Raw genomic sequence first — 12,702 nt, forward strand, 5'->3', positions numbered from 1 at the left:
ATATTAAACACATTTTTTTTTTGTCGTTTTTTATTTCTTTGTAGTTGTTGGCCATTTAGCTGTTTTAAGTTAATGTGAATATCTTATCTTACTACAAAATAATAATCAGCCGACAATAGTATATGGAAGGGTGTGGGGGCTCCAAGAACATATTGACTCCAAAAATAAAATGACTCAAATAGTTGCTAATAATTCGAGAGTCCAATAATAAAAACATTAAGCCTCTCAATTTCAATCCACGCTACTTCCCCTCATTTTTGGTCCCAATGTATGATACTATATTCTCTATCTTTGGCACTTTTACTATTTTCTACAATTTTCATTACTAAATCTTTCCTCAAGGGGTTTGGCCATTCGTGGGAAATTATTTTTTTTTATAGAGAAGTTCTTCTTGAAGCAATAATAGATCATGTATGACAATACTGCCCAACGCAGATTGTTATTTGTTAATGTGTTTAATTGATATTTTAGTTTATAATACAAGTTGTTGATAATTCAATGATTCTAAATTTTCAAATGAAAGCTTCGATATCTTACCGAGAAGATTTTTGTCGCTATGCATGGAACAAAAAATTGAACATTTTTTTTTCTTTCATAATTAGCCTTGACAATTGGCATAGAATAATTAGAAAAGATTGTTGTCAATGTTGCCAAAATATCCTATTTTTGACGCTTTATTAGGAGGAAAAACTTACTCTAAATTTATTTTCATTTATTATAAAATTAATTTCCTCAAAAAAATTATTATAAAATTAATATCCGTCATCAATTTTTATAAATATCAGCGGGTCCCAAGAGACTTTTATGTGTCATCAATTGTGTGTTAGCAAAAGTATATAAACCACCTTTTCCATAAACATTTTATGCATGTTATAATCATTTAGGCTTTCTCTAAAAAAAAATGGGAAATGCTAACCGGTGCCCTCGGGCACTTGTTAAAGATATAAAAAAGGAAATTATATAGTAGTTAATGCATTAAAATTGTGTAATTAATTTATAATAAAGTCAAAAACAGTTTCCTTTTATGGTAATAATTCCCTTTTATGGTATGTTTAACCAGTGCCCCAGGGGCACCGGTTAGCAGGACCCAAAAAAAATAAATCATTTAGGCTTATTTCGATTGATCGAATAGAAGAGAATAGAACGGAATGAAATAAAACGGAATGGAGCTTTGGGAAAAGATGTGTAATTAATTCTTCATCCATGTTTCACTTTAGAGCATTTCTAATGGTTCTCTTATTAAGATGTAGCTAAAGTGGCCTCCACACCAAGGTTAACGAGAAGATAATTACAAGCCTTCCTAGCACTAGGTGTGCTAAGAAAGAAACACCAAGGTTCAAACAATATATGTACAATAATTACAAGTCACCACAAGATTAACCAGAAAGAATAACTATTAACCAATGCCTAATATCGCAAACGGGCTAAGCCACCAACCATGGTAGTTGAAAGGCAGACTAACATATTTCCCTTTCAACCACATAAAAGTCGACGACTTTATTTTGTCCACCACTTGCAATATAGAGGAATTTTTGTTCTTGAAAATCCTGTTATTTCTTTCCTTCCAAATTTCCCACACTATTGCACACAAAATAACCTGAAGGATGAACCGCCTTGACTTGGCCGCTCCCCCAATAAATATACACTGATGAAAAAAACTTGATGCATCACCAGGCATAACATTAGCAACATTAATCCACCTGTAGATATGATTCCAAACAGACCCACAAATATTACAATGTAAAAAAAGATGAGAAGATTTTTCCACCTCCCCACAACCTCCGACACAAAGCTGATCATCGACACCAATCACGTTACGACGATAAAGGTTGTCCTTAGTAGGCAACCTATCTCGTAACAAACGCCAGACAAATAACACCACCTTCAGGGGAACTTCCTTGAGCCACAAATTATGCGTAGGCACCTCAGTGCCGACAGTAGCATTATCATTAATAGTCAAAAAATTATAGGCACTTCGGACAATATAAACGGAAGATGTTTCCAACCGCCAAAGTCTTCTATCGACCCTGTCAACCTGCAAAGTGACACTAAGAAGTAAAAGCCTAAGTTCCCCTAGAAGCTCCTCTTCCCACGCAAACAACCTACGCCTCCAACTCCACGCCGCCCCCTCCGCCCCCCACCCTAACAAATGTATGTCAAACACTGACACACTCTTCACCACCGCCAACTCATATAATCTATTAAATCTAACATTGAAAGACACTCCCCCCACCCATACATCCGTCCAAAAGAGTATTTTTGCCATTGCCTAAAGAACGACAAACGTTACCACGGAACCACTCTTCCGAGCGCATGGAAGAGATAACCTGCCACCATGCAGAGGCCGCTCGACCACCCTCACACACCTGGCCATCCTTCACCCTGTACCTAGCCGACAACACCCTATACCATAAACTATCTCTATCAATCAACAACCTCCAACACCACTTCCCTAATAGTGCAAAATTAAAATCCCTAATTCTCCTTACCCCTAATCTGCCAACCTCCTGACTCCGACAAATATAATTCCAATCAATCCAAGATATTTTCCCGTGGTCTACACCCCCCCCCCCCCCCAGAAAAAATTATTAAAAAGAGATTCAATAGAGGAAACGATACCTGACGGAGCTTTGAAAAAAGAAAGGGCATAAACAGACAACGAGGACATGATGGACTTCAAAAGAACCAACTGGCCACCAAAAGACAAGTATCTCGAACTCCACCCTGACAGTCTAGAGTTAATATGCTTCAAAAGAGGATCCCAAAAAGCCAAACGACACGAGTCTCCACCAATAGGCAAACCAAGATACAAAAAAGGAATAGAGCCAACTTTACAATTCAAAACCGTAGCTGCTTCAGCCAACCAAGAACCAGAAACATTCATCCCTACCAATAGACTCTTTGTAAAATTTACCTTCAACCCAGACAAGTCTTGAAAGAGTAAAAGATTTGCGCGCATAGCACGGATATTTGCCCACGACTTTTCACCCAATATTAATGTGTCATCCGCGAACTGTAAGTGAGGGACCGAAACTGTAGCATTCCTCCCAACCGTGTAACCATGAAATAAATCGATATCAGTCAAAGTTTTCATTAAAACATGAAACCCTTCTGCAGCTAGGAGAAAAAGAAAGGGCGACAACGGATCACCCTGCCTCAACCCCCTTCTCAAAGGGAACTCATCTTTGGGAGACCCGTTAACCAATACCGAAGTTGTTTATGTCCCAATACATTCCTTTATCCACTTCCGCCAAAGCGACGGGAACCCCATTTTCAACATAACCTCATCCAAATAGTTCCAATCAATTGAGTCGTAAGCTTTCTCGAAATCAACCTTAAAAAGAATCAACTCTTTCTTGTACCTTCAAGCCTCATCCACAACCTCATTAGCCACCAATATCCCATCAAGGATATGACGACCTTTAACAAAAGCTGACCGAGTCTCAGAAACGACTGAACCAATCACCAAACGCAACCTATTTGCGAGAATTTTTGCCAATATTTTATACAAACTCCCCACCAAAGAAATGGGACGAAAATCAGTCAACCGTTGCAGGTTATCGACCTTGGGAATAAGCGAAATGAAAGTGCTATTAATTCCTTTAGCCAATTTTCCGTTCCTAAGAAACTCCACCAAAAAACGCATAACATCATCTTTCAGAATATCCCAAAAATCCTTTATGAAGCCAAAAGAAATTCCATCTGGACCCGGGCATTTGTAACTATCACAATCCCACACTGCAACCTTCACTTCATCCATCGAGAAAGGCTTAATTAAGACCGCCCCTTGCCGACTAGTGAGAGTCCGAAAGGGCACCATGTCCATGGTAGGCCGATTCACCTGACAAGCTTGGAAATGATTAGAAAAATGGTTGAACACAGCCGCTCGGACATTGTCAACTCCTTCAACTACCACGCCATTCACCATGAAAAATTGGATTGCATTCCTGCGAAGCCTAGAAGACATAATGCTATGAAAAAATTTAGTGTTCGCATCCCCTTCACATAACCACTGAGTCCGCGACTGTTGCCAACAAATGCTAGAATTAATGCGAGATAACGAGAACAAATCTTCAGAGTACCCATGAAGCTCTTCTACTTCCTCGTCCGACAATAACGTTGACTCTCCCTTTAATTCAAGTGTGGAAATTTGATCCTTCAAAATTGATATTCTAACTGGTATATTTTTTGAATGCCGTTGGTGCCAATCTCTTAAAGCCAATTTGATGAGCTTTAATTTTTCTTTCAAGACATAACCACCCCAACCATCCACCTGAAAGCTACTCCACCTATCACGGACAAAATCATGATAACCTGAGAACTTCTCCCAACACTTTAACAAACGCGTCGGTCTCGGACCCCAATTCTCCTCAATGGGTAGCTAATAAGCTCTACATGCTATTAGGCAAAAACGTCTTCCATTGAAAATGCTATTAGGGAAGACTTGTAATTAATTTTGTTGATTTTAATAAAAAAAACGGCTAACATTCCAAAATTATTCTTTATTAATAACATTTGTAAACTAAATTTAAAAGAGAGGTTTAAAAAGTTGAAAAATAATCAAATGTAATAAAATACAAATTAACATTTCATTGAGATACCGTAAAAACAAGTTAGATTTTTTTTTTTTTTTTTGCTAAAATGGATTGAATTTTAGGAAGGATGTATTGTATAATATGGTAGAAGTTTTTTTTTTTTTATTGAAGCTTCTACAAACTTTTTATTGAGATACTATTTTTTGGTAGTGGTCTGTGTTTGAACCCCGGACCTTACATATTTTATGTATTGTCCCAACCAACTGAGCTAAGTTTACGAGGACTTTTATTGAGATACTATAAAGCAAGCTAGATATTTTTGCTAAAATGTCATTTTTAATTTAAAGTAGTAAATGTAATTTCCTGTTGAAAAAATGGTTTGACCCAATTTCTAGGCGAAGTTAAGAAAAAGGCCAAACATACCCTAACCCCAAAAAAGACCTAAAGTCCAAAAATAATTTCTTCCCCTTCAATTCTCACCTCCCTTACTGCTTACGGTCATTGTTACTCTCAAAGTCTAAGTTGGGATTATATTGAAGATTTTTGCTATTCAAAACACGTAGTTACTAAGAATTTTAAGAGAAAGATATAAAATGGAGAAGGTGGAAGAAAGAGTGAATGGGAGAAGGATAGGATTCAAATATAAGATTTTTGTTATTTAAAACATGTAGTTACTACAAACTTTAAGAGAAAGACACAAAATAAAGAAGGAGGAAGAAGAAGGAGAGAATGAGTGAAGGAGAGGATCTAAATTCGTAACTACGAACTTATATCATCTCATTCTCTCCTCTCTCTCTCTCTCTCTCTCTCTCTCTCTCTCTCTCTCTCTCTCTCTCTCTCTCTCTCTCTCTCTCTCTCTCTCTCTCTCTCTCTCTCTACTCCCGGAGATCTTGTCTTTAAAATTTAGAGAGAGAAAAACACCAAATGGAGAATGAGGTAGAAGGAGATGATCCAAATCAAATTGCAAGATAAAAAATGACGCCACATTCCCAACTTATATAAATTCACATATTATATGTTCACAAGAAAAATACAGATTCACATATCATATCATTTTACATTTATCAACTAGTTAAATTGTTAATTTTACTATTTAATTAGCTAATCAATTATAAATCATAGGCTATCAACCATAAATTTTCACTATGAGTAATCTCCTATAAGCTAGTTTATAAAAAAAAAAAAATATATAGGTTCACATATTTTCTAGTATCAAAAACAAATATAGGTATATAGATTCACATATTATGATTTATCCTCCTTGCAGGTGCGAGAAAACAAGAAAGAATGTGGATGGTCCTATCTCCCTCTCTTCAAACACAAATCCAAAACACAATCACAACACAAACCTATCACCATCATCTCCAATTCAAACCCAAGACAACAAGAATCAATTTCCCTTACAAACCAAAATGCCAACAACAAAAACAACCCAATTCCTCTCTCAAACCCAAAACCCAAGAAGACTTCATCCCATTCAAAGACGTAAAAACATTAGCAAAATTCAAATCTAGACACAACTACATCCGCGTTCTAGAAGTTTCTAGAAAAGCCGACCACCCATTCCGCGGTTCCCGCCTTCTCCTCCTCGATAATCCTGGAAACATCCACAGCATTTCCTTTCTATTCAAAACCCTAACAGACACTTACTTCGACGTCTTCGCGACACTCCCGCCAATCCTACCACCAGGACCCATCGCTGTTCTTGGCTTCGGCGCCGGCTCTACTGCCAGTATCATCCTCAAGTTTTACCCTAATGCAGTTGTCCATGGTTGGGAACTTGATACTTCTGTAATTGATGTTGCACGAGAGTTTTTCAATCTTGAAAAGATTGAAAGAGAGAATAAAAATAGACTTTTTGTTTATGTTGGAAATGCTTTAACAGCGAGTTTGGTAGGTGGGTTTTCAGGCATTCTTGTGGATTTGTTTTCGAAGGGAAGTTTGATACCGGAGCTACAAGAGGCTGCTACGTGGGAGAAACTACGCAAGTCTTTGAGAAAAGGTGGGAGGATAATGGTGAATGTTGGAGGGAGTTGTGTGGAGGCTGAGGATAAGGGTAGAGATGGGAATCTTGTGATGGAAGAAACGTTGAAAGCTATGAAGATGGTTTTTGGTGAGAAGCTTTTTGTTCTTAGACTTGGGAATCGTGGAGAGGATAGTTCTCTTGCTCTTACAGGTGATTTTCCTGATATTGATTCGTGGAAGAACGCGCTTCCGAATTCATTGAGATGTTATGTTGATTTATGGAGACCTTATTCTGGTTAGTATAATTGTTTGTGCTGAAATAACCATGCTCACCAAGTGTTTGTGTTTATTCCTATGTGAAATTTAAACTTCGTTCCCTAATTTTTTTAGTGGTTTGAGGAAGGCCACGGATAAATCATAAATCCCATTTTGTGCAGAATATGATGGTTGTAATGTTAACATGCAATTAAATTATGAGCAAAATGCTTAATTGTTTCACATTTAATTTTCGACTTGCAGATTGTTTTAATTTACAGAACTTAAGTAGTGGTAGTAGTATAATCTTATGGTCAAGTTCAACGAACAATATTTACTCCCAAATGTTCTTGTGGGAATAAGAACAGTACTTGTACAATTGTCTATATGTTTTCCTAAGGTGAATCCAGGTTGGGTCCTTGGCTTGGACCCTATTAATGGAAGTATGGAAAGTCCACCCTCTTCCATCCTTTAATCAAGCTCGAGACATAGCTAAAGAGAAAATGGTTCAAACCAAATTTAGATTATCTAAGCTGTAGCTGATTACTTTGTACTCAAATTCAAATATATATTTCTTGGATGAAAATCTCTCATCACGAAGCATATGTTGGTTGTGTCAAAAAACATATATGGCGTTGTTGGAGGGAGTTTTTTCAGTGAAGTCATCCTACACTAAGTTGGAGCATTTGGTGTTGTTCGAAGACTTGTGGCGAGAGGAGGAAAATGGTGTTTGTCAATATGTGGAAGAGCCCGTCACCTTCAAAAGTGGTAGCGATTTCTTGGAAGCTACTACTTAATCGTGTCCCAGCTAGAGAGAATCTTGCTTTGAGGAATGTTTTATGATCAGATGCTTCGAAATTGTGCGTGATGTGTGAAAGGGTGGATGGATCGTTGGTACATCTCTTTTTACAATGTGATGTAGCGTGTAGTGTTTGGTCGAAGGTGATGAGGTGGTTGGATAGGTCTTTTCTAATTCCTCCTAATCTTTTCATTCATTAGGAGTGTTGGAGTTGGGGGTGAAAGAAATAATAGAGTCCGGTATGGATTATGGCTTATATTATATGGCATCCAACCAATTGGTTTTTGTGGAAAGCAAGGAAAAATAGAATGTACAACAATACTAATTTTGATGTTGAAGATATTGTGGAAGAAATCAAGGTGTTGTCTTGGCATTTGACGTTGAATCGTATTTATATCCCGGCATGCCTCTACGAATGGTGTTGGAATCCAAATGATTGCCTTGTGAGGGTAGCTCGGAGGAGTTTGGAAGTAGCTATAGGAAGGTGGTGGTGAGGTTGGGTGCGGTTATAATGGCCGTTTTGCTGGGATCGGTAGTTTTCGTGTCTAGGTATTACTGATGTTTTGGAGTAGCTATAGGAAGGTGGTGGTGAGGTGAGGTTGCTGTGTTTTGGAGTGTTTAGATGGGGGTGCTGTGTTGGTTTTTTGTTCTGGGCTCTGTTATTGGGTGCAGATATTACTGATGTTTTTCTGTTGCAGCTGCTGTTTTTGGTGGGTGGTTTTTTGGGTGGGTGGCTAATTGACTTTCTGTAAAGCTTTGTAGTATTGTTTTTTGCTGTGTTGGGTCTTGTTTTTGGTTTTTTAGACCGTTTGGGTGGCTGCCTTACTTGGCATTGTTACAGTTGTATAGCTGATTACTTTGTAGCCAAATTCAAATACATACTTTGTAGCTGAGAATCTCATCACTAAGCATGTGTTTGGTTAACATATGTGAAATGTGCTGGAAAAGAAATATAATAATAAGAAGAGCACTGCTATTTAACACCAATTTTCTCAATGGAAAAGCTACGATCTTGTTTTAACAAATCAGTGTGGGTTGTAACAGTACATGATGGTTGGAATTGGACTACATGGAAGATAATTAAAAGTAAACCACATTTTCATGCAATTTCAAACTAGATTTATTCTTGTTGTTCAACATTTTTTAAGTGGAATTATGAGCGAATGGTGTGTGTTCAGGTCCCCGTCACTATAAATTTATTTATAATCTGAAGACAAATGAGGCTAGGACTCTTTCACAATTTCTTCATTTTCATCCAGATCGAAAGTGTTTGAAGCCTTTCATTTTGCTCTCTATAATCAATCTTGGAGTAAAATCCGATCTAAATTTGGCCAGCAATTGGCATGTCCTTAAAATAATGAGTTAAGCACAATTGGAAATATTACTTTACAGAACTTTTAATTCCTACCACATACTCCACTAAACAGTTTTATTTTTCTCATGAATTTGGCACAAACATGAAATCGATATCTATTATTGTTTTTTCTTTTCTTTTCAAATAGTTAGTGGTAAGATTTCACAGTTAAAGTGAATAAATAGGGTGTCCAAGGTTCGAATTTGCTCCTGCATATTATAGTGCATTGTCTCAATCAATTGAACTATACTCACGGGACCAATACCTATTATTGTTAACATCTCCTTCTTTAAAGAATCTAAATGTATGTTTGATTCCAATTCTAGAGGGACTAAACTTAATTACGTAGATGTATAATTGATTATAATATATTTGGTTGTTTTCGACTTGAACAGATTTTGTCTCTGAAATTGATTATACTTGAAGCTATGGTTTGTAACTTTTAATTCAAGAGTTGATTTTGTTATCCAAATTTACAATTCAACTCACTTGAATATATCCAAACACGAATTTTTTTATTTTCAACTCACTTTTAGTCAGAATCAATTTTATATAATCAATTCTTCTAACTACGTAATACACTAAATAATCATATTTCTTTGATTCCTTTCCTCCGAGGAGAAACCAACATTCCTGATCTTGAAATCAGCCACTTTAATATTCCTATTAACATTTTGAACTTTCACAACAAGACTACCAAAATATCCAAATTCCACTAATCTCTTAATTTTTCATATTTCTTTCAACACAAATCCTTTCTTGCTAGAAACAACAAATTTAGCCCAGAACTCACTAACCACATTTATAAAATAAAAATGACTAGCCAAGCATTATTAAACCTAAATAACTCAGCCTTACACAGAGGAGCGTTACGTCACAATCGGCTTTAAGATCAACTACGTAATAAAATTTAACACTACATTTTCACCTAAAATCTTAAGCTGGGTTGTTTATGGTTCAATTTGGTAAGGAAACCAACTGTTAATGGTTCAATTGCCATTATTAATTGACTAATGGAATGATGATGTATCCGTCCACCCGCTTTTTAATTACGCTTAATTGTTTATATTATTATCAAATATTGTTTAGTTATTCATATTATTATCAAATATTGTTTGTAAATAAGGTTAAAATAAACTATTAAAATGAGATTTAACTAATTTTTTAGTGATAACTTACATTTCTATTGAAGTGGTGTTACTCTTGTTTTAATGAGATATACTTTTTTTTAATTAATAATTTAAATAATAAAGTAAAAGAGATAAAATGTAAATATAATAGTTTGAATGGAGGATATAATTGAAAGTGAAAAAGCAACCTAAAAAAAACACTTAAAACAACATTTTTTTTTTTCCTTCAAGAAAAGCTAGTTTAAATGTTAAAATACATCTAACAGCCTTTTTGGCTCTTGAAATCGTAGCAAGAGCCACAAAAAAGAAGTAAGATGGAGATGACTTTTTTTTTAGTTTTCATTAAAATAAAATTTAGAATAAATAATGGTTTAAATGTTATTTTTTTGTAAGAAAAACAAAGCTTAAGCGGACCAAACCGTAGACTTTCTGATATAAAGAAAGGTTTAGATAACTAGAAGATGATTTAGTTTGGTTTTTTGGTTTTATTGAACAGCCTTAAAATTTAGACATTAATTATTACGGTCATCACTTATATATCATTCTACAACCACTTTTTATTTAATGCGAGGCTTTAACGTGATTGATTAGGAAAATGCTACTTCTCAAGAAAAATAGCTTCAAGAATTTTTCAAGAAATAGTTGGCAAATTTTAATTGGATGATTTATTTGTCCACTTCCTATTTTTCAGCCACACCTCCTTGAATTGTGGCAAATAGTGCATTGTGATTGGCTATTCTTTATTCTTGAAGAATTCTTGATGTTATTTTTCTAGAGATATAGCATTGCTCGATTGATTATTATGAGAAGTTTAAAAATTGAAAGGAAAATGTTACTTCTCAAGAAAAATAGCTTCAAGAATTTTTCAAGAAATAGTTGGCAAATTTTAATTGGATGATTTATTTGTCCACTTCCTATTTTTCAGCCACACCTTCTTGAATTGTGGCAAATAGTGCATTGTGATTGGCTATTCTTTATTCTTGAAGAATTCTTAATGTTATTTTTCTAGAGATATAGCATTGCTCAAATTGAAAACGTTTTACTTGGATAATTCACATGTGACAAGAGTTCTCTACTGTTTCTAATAATTTTATGCTATACAGCTGTTGCTAAATTTGAATTGTTGATTATGCTTGAACCAAGGTGTCTGGAAATTGTTGGTTCAGCTAAAGAATGCGACACACACATGGATTCTAATTCTCTGAAAACAGGAATCAGAATCTTGTTGAGTTAAAACTTATCTGCCTAGCTATGATAAACCTTACACGTTTTTGATTGCTTAGCTAGTCTAAAAACTAGTTGCTCTTATTCCTTAACACCTTCAATTAATCACTTCACTCATAAATCTTTTCATGCACATTCTGTAAGCTTGCATTGGATCACTCATAAAGGTACTGGTACGGGTGACTGGAATTGAATTTACTTTTGTTATGATGATAAATGATGTTTTTGTAGATTTGTTAAAATGATACTGTTTAAAATCACTCTCATCATGTGTTTGTATAGTGAAGATATCTAGTCGATAGTGTTTTTTTTTGGAAAGGAACGAGTAGTAGTAGTAGTAGTAGTAGTAGTATTAGTATTATTATTATTATTATTATTATTATTATTATTATTATTATTATTATTATTATTATTATTATTATTATTATTATTATTATTATTATTATTATTATTATTATTATTATTATTATTATTATTATTATTATTATTATTATTATTATTATTATTATTATTATTATTATTATTATTATTATTATTATTATTATTATTATTATTATTATTATTATTATTATTATTATTATTATTATTATTATTATTATTATTATTATTATTATTATTATTATTATTATTATTATTATTATTATTATTATTATTATTATTATTATTATTATTATTATTATTATTATTATTATTATTATTATTATTATTATTATTATTATTATTATTATTATTATTATTATTATTATTATTATTATTATTATTATTATTATTATTATTATTATTATTATTATTATTATTATTATTATTATTATTATTATTATTATTATTATTATTATTATTATTATTATTATTATTATTATTATTATTATTATTATTATTTTGATCATTATTATTAATTATTACATAGGAAATTTTCATCTAATGTCTCCCGGGAATGTATGAAAAGGAAAGATCAGCAATGACATCTCGTATCATGCGATCTCATACTTCTTCTAAACTTATTATAACATTGCAACAAATTCAACATGATCAAATTAAAACTGTTGGTAGACATGTACATAGAAGCGGGGTTTCCAAAACATTCAGTAGTAAAGTCAGCCAATATATAATTAATTGAAATATATACATGTTCATTTTTTACTTACAGTAGTAAAGTCAAAAGACTGGAGGCTCTGATACCAGTTGTTGAATCACTAAACTAATAGACGAGTATGTATCTATCTATAGGGGTGAGATACCCCCTCCCCCCAATAAAAAACAAAATTTGAAAAAAGGTTTAGCACGCGGAAAGGCTTTTATGCGAGTTTATCGTATTTGATTGATTTACGAAAATTTGAACCTACATGAGAATGATTGCAAAACACACAAACTTGAGGTAATGATAGTCACAATGATGCAATTAAATTATTTGATTGATATAATAAACAATACAAATTAATT

The 12,702-nt window shown here is 33.8% G+C and overlaps 1 protein-coding gene across 1 annotated transcript; it reads left to right on the forward strand.

Moving 5' to 3' along the window:
* Window positions 1-5,798: 5,798 nt before the first annotated feature.
* On the forward strand, window positions 5,799-8,541 carry LOC146901698 (S-adenosyl-L-methionine-dependent methyltransferases superfamily protein). Its single transcript, XM_085736160.1, has one exon. It carries the CDS (start codon window positions 5,823-5,825, stop codon window positions 6,798-6,800), a length of 978 nt encoding a protein of 325 aa, XP_085592286.1. The 5' UTR covers window positions 5,799-5,822; the 3' UTR covers window positions 6,801-8,541.
* Window positions 8,542-12,702: the final 4,161 nt, after the last annotated feature.

The sequence above is a fragment of the Medicago sativa genome, chromosome 8, assembly GCF_051527215.1.
Source record: "Medicago sativa cultivar Bolivia chromosome 8, Bolivia_mono, whole genome shotgun sequence".
NCBI classification, from domain to species: domain Eukaryota; kingdom Viridiplantae; phylum Streptophyta; class Magnoliopsida; order Fabales; family Fabaceae; genus Medicago; species Medicago sativa.